The sequence below is a fragment of the Hypanus sabinus genome, chromosome 13, assembly GCF_030144855.1.
Source record: "Hypanus sabinus isolate sHypSab1 chromosome 13, sHypSab1.hap1, whole genome shotgun sequence".
In the NCBI taxonomy this organism is placed as follows: domain Eukaryota; kingdom Metazoa; phylum Chordata; class Chondrichthyes; order Myliobatiformes; family Dasyatidae; genus Hypanus; species Hypanus sabinus.
The window spans coordinates 40,605,295-40,626,221 of record NC_082718.1 but is presented as its reverse complement, the minus strand read 5'-3'; the positions used below and the strand labels follow the sequence as shown (position 1 = coordinate 40,626,221).

At 41.4% G+C, this 20,927-nt stretch overlaps 1 protein-coding gene across 4 annotated transcripts in view; it reads right to left on the bottom strand.

Annotated features, from left to right (window-relative positions):
- The window catches only part of LOC132403786 (cadherin EGF LAG seven-pass G-type receptor 1-like), a 368,758-nt gene that overhangs the window by 118,277 nt on the left and 229,554 nt on the right, over positions 1–20,927 (bottom strand). For all 4 annotated transcript variants that reach the window (XM_059987470.1, XM_059987471.1, XM_059987472.1 and 1 more), the window contains one exon: positions 15,086–15,174. In XM_059987470.1, the coding sequence (XP_059843453.1) occupies positions 15,086–15,174 (89 nt within the window). The remainder of the gene's footprint in view (positions 1–15,085; positions 15,175–20,927) is intronic.

The window sequence follows — 20,927 nt, the reverse complement described above, 5'->3', positions numbered from 1 at the left end:
CCTGGGGTTACCCACCTTGCAAAGACACTGCGCAGAAGAAGGTAATGGCAAACCGCTTCCATAAAAAGATTTGTCAAGAACAATCGTGGTCGAGATCATGATCATCTACACCATAGACATGGTGCATAATGAATGAACAAACAAACAAAATTATGAGGGATATAGATAGGGTAAATGCAAGCAGACCTTTTCCACTGAGGTTGGACAGAGCCTAGAACCAGAGGTCATGGGTTAAGGGTAAAAGGTCAAATATTCAGGTGAGTGTGAAAGGGAGCTTCCTCACTCAGCGGGTAGTGAGAGTGTGGAATGAGATGCCATGGAAGTGGTGGATGTGGATTTGATCTCAACATTTAAGAGAAGTTTTGGTAAGTACGTAGATGAGTGGAGTTTGTAGGACAATGGTTCAGGTGCAGGTCAATGGAATTGGACAGAATAATAGTTTGGCATGGACTAGATGGGCCAAAGGGCCTGTTTCTATGCGGTAGCATTCTATGATTCTATGGATCTCTGAAGTATTTTGCTACTAATGTTAGGTTACTGCCAGGCAAGTCTCAGAGCATTTGCTATTTTAAACAAATAAGTAATACAAACATGTCTTATTTCTCACCTCAAAGACTCCATACAACAACTGAATGCAACTTCTGGGAGCTTTGTCTGCTCCTATGTGATTGAAAAGTTTAAATCCAAACAAAACAGAATCAACAATCTCACAGGAGATTCCTTCCTGAGGCAACAGTTATAACATTCCTGAAGGATAAACATCCAAGCTATTCCAATCCACATGAAACTTCTGTCATACCAACAGAAAGCAAGCCTGCATGCATTGACCATCTCACTGAATTAGGTTTAATATCACTGGCATATGTCATGAAATTTGTTGTCTTTACAGCAGCAGTACAATGCAATACATAATAGAGGGAAAAAATGTGAATTGTAGTAAGTATATATTTTAAATAAGTATGCAAAAATAGAAATTTTAAAAAGTAGTGAGGTAGTGTTCATGGATTCAATGTCCACTCAGAAATCAGATGGAAGAGCGGAAGAAGCTGTTCCTGAATTGTTGAGTTTGCGCATTCAAGCTTCTGTCTATCCTTCCTGATGGTAACAATGAGAACAAGGCATGTTCTAGGTGGTGGGGGTCCTTTTTGAAACAGCATTCCTTGAAGATGTCCTGGATGCTCTGGGGGCATGTTCCCATGATGGAGCTGACCAAGGTTACAACTCTATGCAGCTTATTTTGTTCCAGAGCCGTGGCCCCTCCATTCCAGACAGTGATGCAGCCAGTTAGAGTTCCTTCCACAGTACATCTGTAGAAATTTGTGAGCGTCTTTGTGACATACCAAATCTCCTTAAACCCCTGAAATATAGCCACTGTAGTGCCTTCTTTGTAACGGCATCAATATGTTGGATCCAGGATAGATCCTCCGGGACATTGAAGAGTGACAGGCTTATTTAACTATAGACTGCTGTTTTACATGTTATTAACATTTGCATTAACTATGCATTTACAATCAAAGCTTGATGAAAATTTATTATCAAATTATGCATATGTTCCCATATACTTCCTTGCTGTCATTCACAGGGAAAAAAGAAATACAATACAATTTACAAAAAACTACACATAAGCGAAGACTGATAAATAAACAGTGTGCAAGGAACACAATGCGGAGAATATGAAGTCTTTGAAAGTGTGTTTGCTGGTTGTAGAATCAGTTCATGGTGGTGATTGAAGTTACCCATGCTGGTCCAGGAAGCTGATGGTTGTAGGGTAATAACTGTTCCTGAACCTGGTGGTGTAGGACCACCACCAGGTTCCCTATCTCCTGCCTGTTCAGGTTTGGATTTGTTTAGTAAGATTTAGGTTGTATTTTTTTTTAATTTCCTATTCCAGCAGGCTTCTACATAGAATCCTACTGGTCTTATTAAGCTTCCTTTACAAATTCTGAAAGGAAAATCTATAGTCGTTTCCACTCCAGTTCTATGGTACAAAAAAAATTCTAGCAATGGTAGAGCATTACTTCAGTGCAAACTTGGATGTCTGCAGAAAAAGGTTGTGTAAATATTATTTCTGATAACAATCAGATCTAGGCTACTTCAAAAAGATCTAGCTCCAAGACCTAGACCTCAATACCTCCTTGTGCAATTGGATCCTCGATTTCCTTACTTGTAGACCCAGTCACTTCAGAATGGCATCAACATCGCCTCTACGATCTCCATCAGCAGAGGTGCACGACAAGGCTGTGTGCTTAGCCTGCTGCTCTACTCGCTTTATATTTATGACTATGAGGCTAGGCACAGCTCTAAAGCCAGAGCTAATGACACTGCTCGCTGGCTGAATCAAAGATGGTGATAAATCAGCATATAGGAGAGAAATTGATAATCTGGCTGAGTGGTGCCTCAACAACTCAACATCAGTAAAACCACCGAAGAGAATATTATTGACTGCAGAAGAAGAAGACCGGAGGCTCTTGAGCCAATCCTCATCAGGGACGGAGGGGGTCAGTTAATTTAAATTCCTCAGCTTTATCATTCCATACAGTCTGTCCTGGGTCCAGCATGTGAATGCCATTACAAATAAGGCATGGTAAAGCCTCTACTTGGAAGTTTGCAAAGATTCTGTATGTCATCTAAAACCTTGACAAACCTCTATAGAGGTATAGTGTACTGACTGGTTACTTCATGACCTAGTATGGAAACACAAATGCCCTTGAATGGAAAGGCCTACAAAAGACAGTGGATACCATCCAGTACATCTCAGGTGAGGCCCTCCCCACCGCTGAGCACATCTACAAGGAGCACTGTTGCAGGAAAGGCAGCATCCATCATCAGGGACCCCTACCATCTAAGCTATGTTCTCTTCTCTCTGCTGCTATCAGGAAAGAGGTAGAGGAGCCTCAGGAGCCTCAGGAGCCACACCACCAGGTTCAGGAAGAGCTATTATCCCTCAACCATCAGGATCTTGAACCAGGGTGGATAACTTCACTCGCCCTAATACTAAACTGATTCCACAACCTATGGACACATTTTCAAGGACGCTACACTCATGTTCTCAATATTGTTTATTACTTATTTATAAATGTTATTATTTTTTGTTTTTTTTTTAAGAGTAACACAATTTGTTGCCTTTTGCACATGGTTTGTCTGTCTTTGTTTCTGTGTAGATTTTTATTGATTCTCTTGGGTTTCTTTGTACTTACCATAAATGCCCACAAGGAAATGAATTTCAGGGTAGTATGCATTGACATACACGTGCTTTGATAACACATCTACTTTAAACTTTTGGAATCAAATAAAAATGTTACTTTAGTAAGAGTTCAGAACCACTTAATCTGTTCCAATTACTTGAACTTTCATAAGGAAGGCCAGTCATCATCTTTGCATCAGTTGGTGTTATTAGATGACAGATGCATAATCTCATCTGTGAAATACAGTGGCTCTTTTTTTTACTCTGTTTGCTGGTTTACAAATCCATCCAAGCATTCTATTACAAATACCTGCCTGTCTTCTCCATCGGAACTTAATTCACTTTGACATTAAGTAAACATGATGGAGAACTCAAAATAAGCATTCTGATAATAGATAACTTGCTTTGTGCTTTTTTTAAAAAAAAGAAATCAAAACCACAATCTAAAGGACACTGGCACAAACTCCATTTCCGGGTATTTACTGAATGTGAAACTTTATAGCCTAGTTAAACATCACAAAATGTTTGGCTTCTGAATGGGCCCACATGTAATGGGAAATAGTTTTGACTTCTCTTAGGTCACAAGGCCACAATAAAAGAAGACATCCGACTTATCTGAAGAAACACGTCAGTCATTATTTCCTTCCTTAACTAGAAAGTTACATATTTCAATAGTCTTAATAGAAATGAAACATTTTTATATCCTCTATCTGTTTCCAATGTGATTTGGGAATCTGATTTCAATATTTCAATTTGAATTTAATGACTATTTTGACATCTATTGTTTTAATAATTAAGTCTTGATGAAATTATCATATCTTACACATTCATGTCAGGATATATTAGATAGACAAATGGGAATTTTCAGAAGCTTGGCTGTTCCAGAGGGCAATAGGATTTTTGAATTTGTTAGCTGAGTCTGAAAAACATACTGCACCTTGAAGGGAAGTAAAGTTTATGGTGTTCGGTTCTGCAAAGTGGAACCTATTTTCTTTGCTCATTCATTGAATAATACAACAGTTTTAGGCACATTGCTCGAGTACCTATGATGTTTGCACAGTTGTGTATTTTTCAACATGGAATAGACAGCAAATTTGTAAATCTGGTGGGAGCAAAGGATGTTAGGAATAGCAAGTGTGGAGTGCTGAGGGAGGGGTGTTGGACAGGTGGCAGAGGAGTGCCAGAGGCAGGAGATGCTGCTGGTGCAGACAACTGATTCCAAACAATTGGTTTATTGATCATTATAGAATGTCCCTCTGGTGATTCCCGCTCCCTCCTCTCTCCCTTCCACTTTTTCCCAACCATGATTCTCCTCTCCTTGCCCCCTTCCCACTCTCAGTCCACAACAGAGACCCATATCAGAATCAGGTTTATCATCACTCACATATGTCATGAAACTGCTTTTTTTTGTGTCAACAGATAAAATTACTACAGTGCTGTGCAAAGGTCTTGGGCACCCTAGCTCTATGCTATATGTACTTAATACTTTGCACAGTACTGTACATCTCAAAATTTTTCAGTGTTCATCGTCACTACAACACTGTCATCATTTTCATGCAGGTATAAACTTCGCACAACATTATCACTAATGCAGCAACCAAGTGGAAGAACTCAGAGGCTAAACAGATCTGTGGGAGGAAAGGATTTGGTGATGTTTTGGGTTGAAACCCTGCAACAAGACACTTTACTGCTGGCCATTCAAAACCGCCATTTACAGTACTTTTGCAGCCAACTCCATGGCAATCAAGGCAGTTAGCTGCACTGCCAGAAGAATCGGGTACCCACCAATCTCTGCCGATCAGAGAAAACATTTGCTCTTCACATAAAATTATCTCAAAATATAGAAGATATTAGCTTTCTCATCCAGTTAAAAAAAAATCAATCTCTACCTTAATATTTACAATCTTTATTCAATGCTCAATAATTGTTTTAGATATTAGCTGATTGCTTTTGTTTTTTCTTCCAGACTTGCTGCCTGTGATTGGTGACATCCAGCATGACCAGGCTGCAAACATCCTTCTCCAACAACGCCCAACTTTAATTGATTTCAAGAAAAGAGTTCACGTCATAAGAATTTCAAGGGCAACTTTTCTGACATCAGCGGAGAGTACTGTCTTACTCTACTAAGTGCTAAATCTAGACCCCCGTCAGTGACTGCCTGAGCAAGTTCTTGCCAGTTATGTGGTGCCCTTCCAGTCAACCAAAAGCAGCTACCATAACTACGAACCTGCAAAAGTTAAAGGAATGTTAACTTCATAGCTACATGTACATTCTGCAACCTACTGAATGGAAAGAAAATGTCCATGAAGTGGGATGGTGTGCCTGGTCAATCCATCTACTACCCTGCCGACTGTAATCTTGTGAACATGCCTTGCTGCTCACAATAAAGAGTGTTGTTTTGTGATTACTGTTCCGACATATACCAAAGATTATAAATTATGGTTTAGCATGCCAATGGCATGAATAGGCAATGTGTTGTGAAGAATGGGGGCTAGTGGCAACATCTAATAAAGTAGAGCTTGTTCCTTTCCAGTCATCCAAAGCAGACGATTGGAAAGATATCAAAATCCTGTAATCATTGCCAAAGCATTGGTTTAGTACAGATGGCAAGTTAACCCTTTCCATTTGATACAACCATCCTGCATGAATTAGCATTTGATTGTCCTTTTCTGTTAAGGGTATATGACTTTTATGCACAGGGTGAAAATAATCGTATGTGAAAATGCAGTTATTACATTACGGACATCAAATAAACCTCTCAGAGTAAGTCTGTTTATCACTTTAGCATTAAGGAGACAAATGTCACCAAATCCATTGAAAAGGGCATGCTCCTTTTTAAATTGGACCATAAAATCAGATGGCTAAATGCTTCAAGAGTGCCTGGGCCCTAAAGGAACTTCTGATTGCACTGCTCTATGATCATAAACAGAATCCGTCTAAGGCGCACAATTACACCTCCTGATTTTAATTTCATGTTTCTTGTGGATGAAATGGAACTGTAACCTAATAGACTCTTTTCCTCTTTTACGGTTTCTGCACAGATTCATATCAAGGATTATGGCGCTTTGACACGTATAGCCGATGGAGCAAATGTGAGAGACCTTTTTGGTGGGTTGGAGGAGGAGGAGACTTCTATTTTCCAAGGAATTGAAGAATAGGGAGTTCTAGGGATCTTGGACAATTTGGCACTTAGGCACTGATATGTCAACTGTATACAAACTTCATCATCTTTTGGTTAGTTCCCTTGCTGCAGGATTGCCCACAGCAGAGGACAGGGCTGGGTATGACAGGGACACATCTTCCAAGACTATGTTCGTCAGGAATGTCTGCATCCACAAGTATTCCTTATTGGTAACTGGTTATTTACAGACTCCATTTCTTTTCTCATTCGTTGTATCACTGAAGGTTTGTCATTGCAATTTTCAGTTTCTTCTCTACATTCCAAACTGCTGCCTCACAGCTTATGAGAAAAAACTCTCTGACCTGCAATGTTTTCAACAATTCTTCACCAATTGAATGGCAGAAATTATTCATGATTGAACCTGTCCGAAACTCAAACCCATCTTCAGTGAAAAAGAAGAATTACGAATGAAGATCTGAGTAAAAGTGAACATATTGGAGGAATTATACTAGCAAAGAGCACAAACTTCAATTATAAGAGTAACATGTGATGATGGTTTATGAATAGCTGGAAGAAGAGGCAATGGTAACCCATGCTGTGGAAATCTGTTGAAAAGTATGGGGTAAACCTATGAAAGCTGTGAGTTAAATTCCACCAGTTGTAATTCGTATAGAATTAGATCTAAACCATTTCAGAAGGCCAGCCAACACTATCAAATAACAAAACTCCATGGCAACTTCCCTGATGTGTACATTGCACTCACGCCGAGACTAACTGAAGCCAGAGGTACTATTGCATTATTTCAATACCCACTTCATTTTTGTGACAATCTGTGTAAGATCAACACAAATAATCGTGACTCACTACTGAGAGTAGGTCATTCCGTAGTTGCTCCCATCATCCACCCCTCAGAGCTTCTGCACTTAATATCTGATCATCCAGGACTCTTTGGTGGCGCCCGAGTGACAGATTTTTCGCCCTATGGATGTTATTGTACAACACAGAAACAGGTCTTTGACCCACATATCGATGACAACTGTTTTGCCCATCTACACTAATTTCATTTGCTCTGAGCCTTGCTGTCCAGATGCTTCTTTAACATAGTAACTGTTTTGGATTGTACGCCTTCTTCCCCACTCTATCCACCTGTGGTGTCACTTTCAGGGAGCTGTAGACTTGAATCCTAGGTTTCTCTGTTCATCCACATTCTTTAGTGCCCAACAGACTATTATATATGTCCAACCCTTATATGACATACCAAAATACACTGGCCAAAAAGTGCATTTCATAGTTCAAAGTATATTTTATTATCAAAGTACGTACATGTCACCAAATACAGCCCTGAGATTTATTTTCCTGTGGGCATACTCAGCAAATCTATAGAATAGTAACTATAACAGGATCAATAAAAGATCAACTAGCATGTAATCTATATTAAGGTATATTTACAAGAAAAGTACAGGTGTTAACACTTGTAGAATCTTCATATGAGATTCTGGTATGATGATGTAAAACGAAATCTAAACAGAATTCTCATCTGCTGCTTCACACTCAAACATTGCAGTGGCTGCTTCATATCCCAAGATAGTTGCAACCATTCCTTAGTTAGTGCACTACAATGCTTCACATCTGGAAATCTTGCTGCAGAATCAACGCCCAACCATAACAACAACTTACACTCATACTGCATTAGTAGAAGGAAAACAAGGTTCCAATGTATAAGTGAGAAATGATTTGGAAAATGAATCTCACGCCTAAAGCCTAGGAAAGGACTGACAAAAATGACTTATTGAAATGAGAGCTGGTGAAGTTCAGAAAAGGAATTGTATGAAGTCATCAGAATCAGATTTAATACCACCAGCATATGCCATGAAATTTGTTGTCTTTGTGGCAACAGTACAATGCAATATATAATAACAGAATAAAAAACAGAATTACAGTAAATATACAGTCGGCCCTCCTGATCCGCGGATTCTGCATGCGTGAATTCAACCAACCGCGGAAGTGCTCTTCCAGCACTTGTTGTTCGAGCACGTACAGACTTTTTTTTCTTGTCATTATTCCCTAAACAATGCAGTATAACCACCATTTTACATAGCATTTACATTGTATTAGGTATTATAAGTAATCTTGAGATGATTTAAAGTATACGGGAAGATGTGTGTGGGTTATCATGCATCGGGATCGAAAAAAATCGGAAGTTCTCTTACTTAAAAGTCGGAACAGGTACATCTAGTATTATTTAGCGTCAGTTAGTCAAACATTTGTCTTAGTATATAGTATATATTTTACCTTTCTATGCATATAAAACACTTAAGAACGTATGTTTCAGCACCAGGCTTGTCCCGAGAAGTTCTCGGGACTCGGGACAGATCGCTCCCGAGTGCGCTCTCCACCATGCCGGGTTGATATGCAGGATCAAAAACCCAAAACCCCAAAACCCCAAACCCCAATAATTAAACCACTGCGTTGCTTAGTAATAATTGTAGCTTTCATCGGGGCAGAGCCTTTCTCACTTTATCCTTTAAAATTGTTCAGATCGTTGACCGACGTAGGCTAACGCTTTTCTAATGACCGATGGTGCTTCACCTCTTTCCAATCGCTTTATTATATCCACTTTATTTTCAATCGTGATCGTGATTATTTTCGTGTAGAGAAACACTGCGCATTCAGAGCTCTGGCACCGGGTCCTAACGTCCACTGCACTGAGACAGGTTAAATAAGATCTGGGGTTCCGCTGGGTCCTAAGGTCCACCGGATTGAGACAGGTTGAATAAGGGACTTGAGCATCCGTGAATTTTGGTATCTGCGAGCGGTCCCGGAACCAATCCCCCGTGGATAAGGAGAGCCGACTGTATATATAATAGTTAAACTAAATAAACAGTGCAAAAATAGAAATAAAAAAAGTAGTGAGGTAGTGTTCATGGGCTCAATGTCCATTCCGAAATTGGATGGCAGAGAGGAAAAAAACCATTCCTGAATCATTGAGTATGGGCCTTCAGGCTTCTGTACCTCCTCCCTGATGGTAGCAATGCGTGAACTGGGTGATGGCAGTCTTTAACTGAGTCTTTAATACTCAGTTGTTTCAGGAAAGACAACTGAAGGCAATGCTTCCATGTATAGGATACCAGGAGTTAGATATGATTATATCTCAGTACAGCAACACAGCCAACACAAATCGCTCGGATCTGCCTGTTTTATTTTACTGAAATGAAATTATCGAACTCAATATCAAATACTCCTACGTCAATATGAGAAGGATAAGGAACACAATCATTTCAATGTAATACTTAAACTGCTGCTGTAGGTTTCTGTGGATAGCTCATTTGCCACATGATTGTTATCCAATTATTATTGTATCTGAGCAGGATTTTCCACAGACAATCTAGGAAATAAATTTCTCTGTGCATTATTTATTCCAAGCACGTGATTACTTGGCTTCCACCATTTCAGCGTTTTGAAATATATTATTGTAAAATGTGAAATGTAATCTGAAGCTAGATATGGTTTAATAGAAACGTATTTATTTAACTCTTGTTTAGTTTAACTGGTTGGATCATCATCACTCCAACTTCTCCAACTGCAGATCTATATAGCTGGCTGCTCAGAGCTTCCTATCACCCAGCAACTGTTTTCATCTATGCTTTGAATAAAAACAAAGCATAAATCTTGCCCTAATGTTACCTTCCTGCCTTCGCAAGCCAGCACCTCAGACCGTAAACCTTTTATACTTTGTGGATAACAAAACAGGCAATGAGGCACTTTGAAACAGGAAACTACAAATTCCCTAGTCGCATTTCATGCTCATGTCAAAAACATGGTGGAGAGATAACAGAGACAGACAAAAGCAACAGATCCATCTCCAATAACATTATTAAATAGCTTTTCTTGACAACTGTTACATATTTCATTTCTCTAATGAGTTATGGTGTTTTTAGATGGAAGTTTGGGTTAACGTGGACTTTATAACCTTTCCTAACTAGTCAATCCCAATAGTCTCTCTGATATTTTCCAAAGGAATAATTCTCATGTTTTTTTGCATTTTAACACAATTCCTGTTTTTACAAATTATCAGTTAATTTTAATGCAGAATTTTGTGTAGAAGGTTGGGTTTAAATGTTCCGGCTGTCAGTAGACTCTTGTACATTTTAGTACATGTGAAACACTGACTTTGGGATTCCGAGGCAAATCAACAGTAGCCTAATTTGATTCTTTTTCTATGCTGCGTCAGCTGATGCTAACACAATTTCTTCCCCTGCAGTTCCAAAGTTGCTCATGAAATCAAAGTGTAAGTAATCAGCTGTGTCACAGCTGGCATTGGAGATGTTTGATGGTGCAAGGCTGAGTGGTGAGTAGGGAAAATGGTGTGTTCTTTCCACTTTCTTTGCTGGACTTCTGCATCCTCCCAAGGTTCGCAGTATTTTTTTTCCCCCTCATTCAATCAGTTATCCAACCAGCACGTGTTTGGGATGTGGCAGGAAATCACAGCACCTAAGGGAAACCCACAGGCTCACTGAGACTATGTGCAGACTTCACAGAACAAAACATCAAGTAAAATTGAAACAGAGGTCACCAGTGAACGCATGCTTGAAGTCTATTCTATTTATACAATTAAAAATCCCTGCATTTTTTGCAAACTATTAATGCTAGGCTACAAGACCCACATTCAGATGGAAATGTAATGCAGCCTGGAAATAGTTAATCAGGGCAGCATTGACATGCTTCTATGTTGGGCACTATAAGATAGATTTTATGGTGTGTTATCTTTATTTGTTTTCAAACAATAAATAGCAAGAGATAATTTTAGTTGCAGTAGTGATAAAATCCGTATCATTCTCAGATAAGCTCCTTGTATTAATGTTGATGGACAATAGAAAAGAAATACAATGTTACCCATTTTACCCTGACACATGGTTAAAGTTAATCACACCTTCTGGTCCCCAATCGGTTAATGAGGGGGCTGAGAGTGAAATAACAGAAGAAAGCCAAATCAAACTTCTGTGGGAGCAACATTTCATTATAATGGAAATGGAAATCCTGCAAAGAATACTGGATACAGCCCAGTCCATCATGGGGAAAGCCTTCGCCACCACTGAGCAAATCTACGTGAGATAGAGGCTGTTTTAGGAAAGCAGCATCCATCACCTGGGAACCCCCACCCTGCCACTCAGGACCTGCTCTCTTCTCACTGCTGCCACCAGGAAGAAGGCCACAGGAGCCTCAAGACTCACACCACCAGGTTCAGGAACAGTTACCACCTGTCAACCATCAGGTTCTTGAACAAAAGGGATAACTTCACTCAGCTTCATTTGCCCCATCTCTGAAACGTTGCCACGACCAACGCACTCATTTTCAAGGACTCGTCATCTCATGTTCTCGATATTTATTGCTCATTTATTACTTTTTTTTATGTAACACTCTGGAAAATGTTTCACTGCTAATGTAGTGGTCTTTCTGTGGAAGCAGTGTTTGAGTTATGGTTAGAGATGGTGGTGCTTTGGATGTGAGCTGGGTCCTTTGTTTGGTGGAAGATGAAAAGAGAAGACGCTGGACAGAACCGGTCATAAGATTCCACCCGGTGAGGGACTGTGATTCGATGGAGCCAGGCACCAAGAGCGACTGAGGATCGGTGAATATGAATTTTGAGAAGAGTTGAGCTCCAACTTGTTTCATTATAATGGGCCCTTCTTTTCTTTTCTTTACTAACCCTTTAGTTAAGTGTAGATTTATAAATATAATTCCTTCAATTGTGTGCTATGTGCTGTCTCATTCCTTGGCACTGCGTTGTAACAGGGTAGCAAATGACACAGCATCCACACAGACCGGGGTTTGGGGTGGGAGAGCCCCAATGAAATCAGTGGGGTTTCATTTGTATTTGCCTAGTTTGTTGTCTTTTGAACATTGGTTGTTTGACCGCCTTGTAGGTTCTTCGATTTTCTTAGTAGGGCCCCCAAAAAAATGAATCTCGGGGTTGTATATAGTGACATATATGTACTTCGATAATAAATTCACTTTGAACTTCAGAAGTTTTAAAACTTGGAACTTTTACAAGTGAACTATGAAAATTCGAAGAATAAATAACAGGAAGGAATTGCACTAACACAGTGGTGGAGCACCCCAACCGTGACATATAGATAGCACCAGCATCTAGTGGCAATGACCATGAAACAAAACCTTTAACTTGAATAAGATTAAAGGACAGCTTGAATCATTATCCTCAGAAAAGGAAGAACATGCAGAACAAAGAGATGGAAAGCCATCAGCACAGCTTCCCTATCTAATATAAAGTTCTTCCATTATGCTGCTGTTTATTCTACTAACAGAAAATGATTGACGAGAAGCTCAGACCAGTTAACAAGCTTGTTCCACTTCCATCCTTATGGGCACCTTCAGCTCATTAAGGAGGGATGAAGTGGGAGGCATAATCACTTTTCGTTTGGCTACGCACAATATACTGCTGACAGTCGAGTCCTGCACAGCGCCCGTTATTCAGGATGATAAACGCAAGAGATTCTGCAGATGATGTAAATCCTAAGCAATGCACACAAAATGCAGGAGGAACTCAGCAAGTCAGGTTACCAATGGGCACTAGACTTCTTAGTATCCAGGACATCTTCAAGGAGCAATGCCTCAATAAGATGATATCCATCATTAAGGATGCCTATCACCCAGGTCATGCCTTGCTCTCACTGCTACCATTGGGAAGGAGGTACAGAAGCCTGCAGGTGCACACTCAATGATTCAGGAACAACTTCTTCCCCTCTGCCATCCGATTTTTGAATGGACATTGAACCCATGAACACGACCTCACTACTTTTTTATATTTGCAGTTATTTAACACACAGATATTATTTATTTATTTATTTATTTTGCTGCAATTCATATTCTTTTCCTATTATTACTTATTGCATTGTACTGCTGCTACAAAGACAACAAATTTCACGATATATGGTGATAATATTAAACCTGAGTCTGATTCTGAATAAACTGTTGATGTTTTGGAATGAGACCCTTCATCAGGACTGGAAAAGAAGGGAGAAGGTGGAGGTGGGATGGGAAGGAGGACAAGATCGAAGGTGATAGGTGCGGGTGGGGAGGGGACTCAAGTAAGAAGCTGGGAGGTGATAGGTAGAAAAAGTAAAGGGCTGGAGAAAAAAGGACTCTGGTAGGAGAGGAGGGACAACCATGGGTGAAAGGGAAGGAGGAAGCACACCAGGGAGAGGTGACAGGCAGGTGAGGAGAAAAGTTAACAGGGGAGCCAGAGAGGGGAATTGAAGAAGAGGGACAGGGGAGCAGGAAGAATTACCAGAAGGAGAAATCGATGTTCATGTCATCAGGTTGGGGACTATGAGGAAATATGAGGTGGAATAGATGGAATATGAGGTGTTGCTTCTCCAACCTGAGACTGGCCTCATCGTAGCAGTAGAGGAGGCCATGGGATGACATGTCAGAATGGAAACGGGGCCTGGAATTGAAATAATTGGCCACTGGGAAATTCTGCTGTTTGCGGATGAGCAAAAGTGCTTGCCACAGCAGACCTGCAATCAATGTTGGGTTTCACCAACGTAGAGGAGGCAGCATCTGGAGCACCACAAACAGTGGGCAACCCCAACCAATTCGCAAGTGAGCTGTAAAGAGGTATAATCCTGTTGAAGATGGCAGAAGTTGTGGAAAATTATGCGCAGGATGTGGAGGCTTATTGGGTGGTAGGAGAGGACAGGAGAAACTCTGTCGCTGATAATGCAGAAGGAAGATGGGGTGAGCACGGATGTCAGGGAAATGGACGAGATGCGGGTGAGGGCAGCATCAATGGTGGAGAAAGAGAAACCCTGTTCTTTGATGAAGGAGTGCATCTCTGATGTTTTGAAAAGGAAAACTTCATCTTGGGAACAGATGTGGAACTGGGAAAAGGCAAAGGCATTTTTACAGGAGATGTTGCAAAGAGATATAGTTAAAATAGATGACGGAGTTGGTAGGCTTATAAAAGAAAGATATCAACAGACAGCTTGTCTTCAAAAATATTGAAAGAGTGATTGAAAGTGGAGAGATGAGTCAGAAATGGAACGGATAAAGGCCATTGAGCCAATGGATTCTTGTCAAAGGAGTGCAAATGTAGTCAATGTTAAATACTAATTTTCCAACTTGTAGATGTTAACATCTCTTCACATTACTTTGATCAACACTCATTCACATTACTGTCTACATTACTGTGCAACTACTTAGGCACATACAGTACATATAGCTAGAGTGCATAAGATTTTTGCACCAGTACTGTGGTAATTTTATCTGTTGCTCTGTACATATACCCAAAAAAATCAAATTTCATGACATACATGAGTGATGATAAATCTGATTCTGATATGGGTCTCTATTGTGGACTGAGAGTGGGAAGGGGGCAGGGAGAGGGAAGGGAATGGGAAGTACCAGAGAGACATTCTGTAATGACCAATAAACCAATTGTTAGGAATCAAACAACCGTGCCTGGTGTCTCAGGGATGGGTGTGTCTGTACCCACACCACCCCAACTCCTGGCACTCCTCCTCTGTCATCCCAACACCCTTCCCAAGACGCATCACTCTCCCATTCTTAACATCCCTTGCTCCCGCCAGATTTACAAACTCATTCTCCATTCCACATTGACAAATGCCGTACTGTGCAAAAGTTTAAAGCACCCTAGCTATATACATGTGCCTAAGACTTTTGCATAGTATTGTATTTGCTTATTTTTCTATTTTAATCATGTACATTTCTTTACTGAAATCTTATCACTCATTGCCTACCTTATTGTAGTACTGAACCTGGACGGAATGCCACTGTCCATCACTTACTCCTCCCAGTACGAAGGGTGCCACTGTCGTCGTGGACTCGCCTGTTAAATATTAACAGTTCAGTTGAAAGAGCACCAAGGCAAATTAACGCAACTTATAAATCTGTGGAAAAAAGACAAATTATCCCTCTGTAATATTCTCTCCTGTATTCTGGACTACAAAGGGGTAATGAAACAGACTTGAGTTTCAACAAAACTGATGCAACTTGTAGTGGGTTTTTGGAAACTTTAGATTATGGCTCCTCTTTAGCTTGCTTGGATGGTGACAAATCCAGTGAGGGAAAAGGATGTACAGGAGAAATCCAGCAGCAATCAAGTGAAATGCTTTGATGAGTGCAATTCACTGTGTCCAGTGAGTTAATTCTGGCAAAGCATGTATTAGAGGCAACGGCCCAGACTTTCTTGAAGAATGGCAGCAGTTTGGAACCTGCACAGACTCTAACTTTGTTAATTTCCACGCAGAAGAACTGCTTGGCAAATAATTCTTAATTCCAAATTAACTTACATGTCCTGAACTAGCAGCAACTACAGAGAGAACTGAATAGTTGATGTTTCGGACCAAGACACTTCATCAGGACTGGAAAGGAGGAGGGCAGAAGCCAGAATAAAAGGGAGGAGGGACAGGAGGTAGCACAAGATGCTGGATGCCAGGGGAACCCAGGTGAAGGGGGAAGGTAGGTAGGTGAATGGGGGTGGGGGTGGAGAGTGGGAATGATGAGAGGAGGTGATAGTTGGTGGAGGTAAAAGGCTGAAACAGATGGATTACATGAAATAAAGGGAAGAAGGTGGGCAACTAGAGGGCAGATGTGAGTGAGAGGCAGGTCACAAGGGAAAGGAAGAGGTAAAGGGACCAGAAGGATATAGGAAAAGAAAGGCCGAATACAGAGGGGAAAGGTTACTGGAGTTGGAGAAATCGACGTTAATGCCAACAGGTTGAAGAATGCCAACAACACCAAGAGGTGCTGTTCCTCAAATCAGCGTCTAGAGGCGGCCATGGACAGACAAGTATGTATGGAATGAGAAGTGGGGTTAAAATAGGTGGCCACTGGGCAATCCTGGGTGTTACAACAGATGAAGTGAAGGTGCTTCATCTCCCAATCTGCATCAGGACTCATCAATATAGAAGAGGCCACACTGGGAGCTCCAGATCCAATAACTGATACTAGTATATTCACAGGTGAAGGACCCTCTCACATATGTGGTGATGGGGGGGGGGGGGGTGGAATTGATGTAGGGGAACATTGGTATTATGGTAGGGATAAAAGTCTGGAGGGGGATTGGTGGGGAGGTTTGTGCCAACAAGGGAGTCACAGAGAGAGTGATCCCTTTGGAAAGCGGAGAGGAGGGGAAGACATAACCAGTATTGGGATCCCAATGGAAATGGTGGAAGTTGTGGAAAATGAAGTGTTTGATGCAGAGGCTCATGGGGTGGTTGGTGACGGCAAGGGGAAACCCTATCCTTATCATGCCACGTGGGGGAGTGGGATGGGCTGAGGGCAGATATGTGGGAAATGGAAGAGATGCAGTTGACAGCTGTTTTGAAAGCAGTGGAGGGTAAATTCCATTTTCCGAAAAAAAGAGAACATGTCCTAGAATGGAAACTTTAATCATAAGAACAGATGAGATGGAGGAATTAAAAGAGAAATCACAGCTTTGTAAATGACGGGGTGGGAAGAGGTGTGGTCAAGGTTACGATGGGAGTCCGTCAAAGATGTTCGTAGATAATCTGTCTCTGGAGATGAAGACAGAGAAATCAACAGAGGGGAGAGAGGCGTGGGAGATGGACTAAATGGATTCAAAGGCAGGTGGAAGTTGGTGGCAATGTTGGTGAAATTGACGGGCTCCTCAAGGGAGTAAGGAGCAGCACTAATTTGGATGTCAATGTAGTGGAAAAGGAGCTATGCAGCTTTACTGGCGGATTATTCCATGTAACCGACGAAAAGGCAGGCACAGGTGGGTCCCATGGCTGCATCTTTAGTTTGCAGAAACTGGAACTAGTCAAACGAGAAGTTGCTGAGAGCTAACCAGTCCTGCCAGACAGAGGAGAGTGCTAGTGGAGTGAAGTGGCTTCCTGATGGGGATGGAAGTGTACAGGGATTGGATATCCATGGTGCAAATGAAGCAGTCGCGGCTGGGGAACTAAAGTTTTTGAAGCAGTGGAGGGCATGCGGGGTGTTATGGACGATGGTGGGAAGGGACTAAACTAAGGGGGAGGGATACAAAACAGGGTCGAGATACGAAGACTCGAGTCCTGTGGACCTGGAGCACATGGACACAATAGCCCTACCGGGGCAGCTAGGTTTGTGGATTTTGGGGAAGAGGTAGAAACAGGCACTGTGGCATTGTGGTGGGATGCTGTAGGAGGGAGGTCTCTGGAGGTGAGGAGGTCGGTGATGGTGTGGGGTCCTGGTTCAGGGGTCATTATGTGGTGCCATCTGTCCTCACCAGACTGGAGCAGCCCTTATCTGCAAGTTCGATGGTCAGGGTGGGATTAGTGTGGAGGAAGAGTGGAGACCAGTGCTTTCAGGAGGGGTGGAATAATGAGGGGAGTGGCAAAACTGAGATAGCTAATAACCTGTCAACATGTAAGGATGAAATAGTCCAGAGCAGGCAGAAGGCCAGAGTGGGATTTCTAAAAGGAGGAGCTTAAGGCAAGAGGAGGCATCATTGATGGGAGTGGAGTCCTTGCCAAAGAGGCAGGCCCAGAGATGGAGGTGATGAAAGAAGAGCTCAGCATCATGGCGGACATCGAGGTGTGAGTGCAGGCGTAAGAAAGAGGGGATGGTCAGAGGGTGTAGTGAAGATACAGCAGGGATTGGGTCAGGGGATATGTTTTGAGATGGAGGATTGAGGGTTCAGAGGAAGTGGGGTAGGAGAAACATGGGGGCTCAGAAGAGAGAAGGGGAAACCAGGAGTGGTAGGACCCAGAGGCAACATAAGATGTTTTGTCTGGAAGCAGATGAAGCCAAGATCAGCACTGGAGGTGTCATTTAATCCATAGCAATTTTTATATCTTTGGTAGCTTCAAAACATTTCTCAGGAGTTACTATTTACAACTGATAGGCCCATTGTCTGCTAAACTGGGGCCAACATTGAGAAGCATAATGAAACTCTAAAATCTGTTCCAGCTAATTGTGGTCTCGGTAGGCAGAAAATTTCAGGTCAGAAATTTATTTTCCTGCAGTGCGGTGTCAGTGATTGGCCTTTATGCAATTAAAATCAGCCAACTATGACCATGTTTACTAGCAGTTTCCTGCTCTTTCTCCAGAGCACTGCATACTTTTCCCTCGCAATTCCCCTTAGGAGAATAATTTCTTCATCTAATCCTACCACCAAGCCACGTGCTAAGAAAGCTGGGGCATTGGATTTTCATCACCACTTGCATTGTGACCAGCAGAGTGATGGGAGGAGAACAGAGAACATGGTTCACTCCTTGAGGCACAAGTCCAGCTGTCAGCTTAGACATCCTAACAAAGCGAATCACCTCATTTCCCCCGTCCACTGCCTCAGAATCCCTGATTCAGCAGCTGAAAATGGGTCTGTCAAATGAAGCACACAATTCAACTGAAACAGCAGGTAAGAAAAATATAAATCTACTTTCAACATTCCTCTTCATACTCAAGGGATAGGTTCCTTGTGACAATCTACAGCGTAAATTCAATATTCTGATATAGAGAAGTTTAGATAATCTATTAAGTGAAAAAAAGAGGGAGATAAGTTCCACTGGTTTTGGCCATAAAATAACCTGATCAATCTGCTTTTTAGAGAAACAACATGATAAATACACTGAGTGGTACAGCTGCTCATTCATACAAATATCTAATCAGCCAATCATGTGGCAGCAACTCAATGCATTAAAACATGCAGTCATGGTCAAGAGGCTCAACTGTTGTTCACACTGAACATCAGAATGGAGAAAACTGTGCTCTAAGTGACTATGAATGTGGAATGATTGTTGCTGCCAGAAACTGCTGATCTCCTGGGATTTTCATGCACAACAGTCTCTCGAGTTTACAGAGAATGATGCAGAAAAACCAGAAAACATCTACTGAGTGACAGGTCTGCGGATGAAAATGCCTTGTTGATGAGAGAGGTCAGAGGAGAATGGCCAGACTGGTTTGAACTGACAAGAAGGCAACAGTAACATAAATAAACACACATTACAAGAATGGTGTGCAGAAGAGCTTCTCTGAATACACAACAAGTCAAACCTTGAAATGGGTAGCAGGAGACCACAAACATGCACTCAGTGGCCAATTCATTAGGTATGAGAGGTAGCTCATAAAGTGGCCACTGAGTGTAGATTGGGTTATACAAAGAATGTACATTCTGTGCCAGAGGGAACAAACAAAAGCACATATGCCTGAAGCCAGGATCTAACCCAATCCCTGCAGCTGTGCCTGTAGTACAAACTGTTGCATTGCCACGCTCTCCCAAATACTTAGAAAACCAAGCAGTTGCCAGGTGTTGAAAGGCCAGGTGTTGGTTTAGGTTGTCACACCGCACCAATCATTGTGTAAATTTATTTTGGGTGTGGATATTAGCAGTTGGCAACAGATGAAAACAGAATGTATTCTACAGCCTTAACTTTTAAATCAGTTTTGGACGTTAGACTTGTTCATGAATGGGAACCTAGAGACCTCTTATAGGAGTTGGAACAAATCAGCTAATGGGTTAAATTGCCATAAGATGGGTGCTGTTTCCTTTAGATAAGAGGGGAAGAGCACATGGACCAAGAGGAACTTCTCTAAGCTTTGCACAGACAGAACAAATGAATTACTTTACATTGTTAAATGTTCTTTTGGCTCCAATCAAAGTCAACTTGTCTTAAAGTCTTATATTCAATTAAAACTAAACAAAGTTTACAACACTAATAGGCAATTAAGGGAGCAGCATTATAGTGCTTTGAATTAGAATATGGAATCCAGTGGATTACATGGTGGCAACTTGATGACCTAGAGTTTGCAGAAGACATCACCCTACTGCCCATCTCTAACCAACAGATACAAGAAAACAAATGTAGACCAAATAAGACCAAATGTAGATAAAATGAAAGTAAAGATAAACGGCATGACGGTGATGAGAGATACAACCCTCGAGCAAGTGACTTTCCTTGTCTGTTTTGGAAGCATTGTGAGTATACATGTTGGAAAGGATGAGGATGGCAAAGCCAGGATCAACAAGGCCAGAGCAGTTTTTGATATCTGAAGAAATTGTTGATAGCTGGAGTCATGTCAAGGAAAACCAAAATCAGCAAATTCAACTTAAATGTCAAAACAGTGCTCCTACGTAGCTCTGAAACCTGGAGAACAACAAAGAAGACACTATTAAATCTGCAGACTTTCATCAACCAGAGCCTGAGAATGCAGGCATTAAAATGGAATCCCCAGATGTCCAAGAATAGATGGAGGAGAGACATTGAGGGGACACTCCTGGTCTACCTCGAGAAACTGGCTCATAACAGAGAGCGATGGAGACGGGAGGTCATGGATTGGCTGTGCTCCACTGGGTCCAAGAAGCCCAAGAAGTAGAAGAAATATTTGAATGTAACATACATCATATCAGAGTTCCAGTCACACACAGTCCATCAGCATCATCTATAAACATCAAATTTTGAAAGAAACTGAAAGAGAAATCTTAAAGTCTGCAACAATAAAAAAGTCTTTTGCTGCGGTCTTTTCCATAATAGCATATGGTTCATATCCTTTAACAGCTGGGCAATTATAAACGAACTTAAAACGAAGTACATATAATGATCAGTCCAGTAGAACTGTTGGTGCAGATTATTAAGCAGT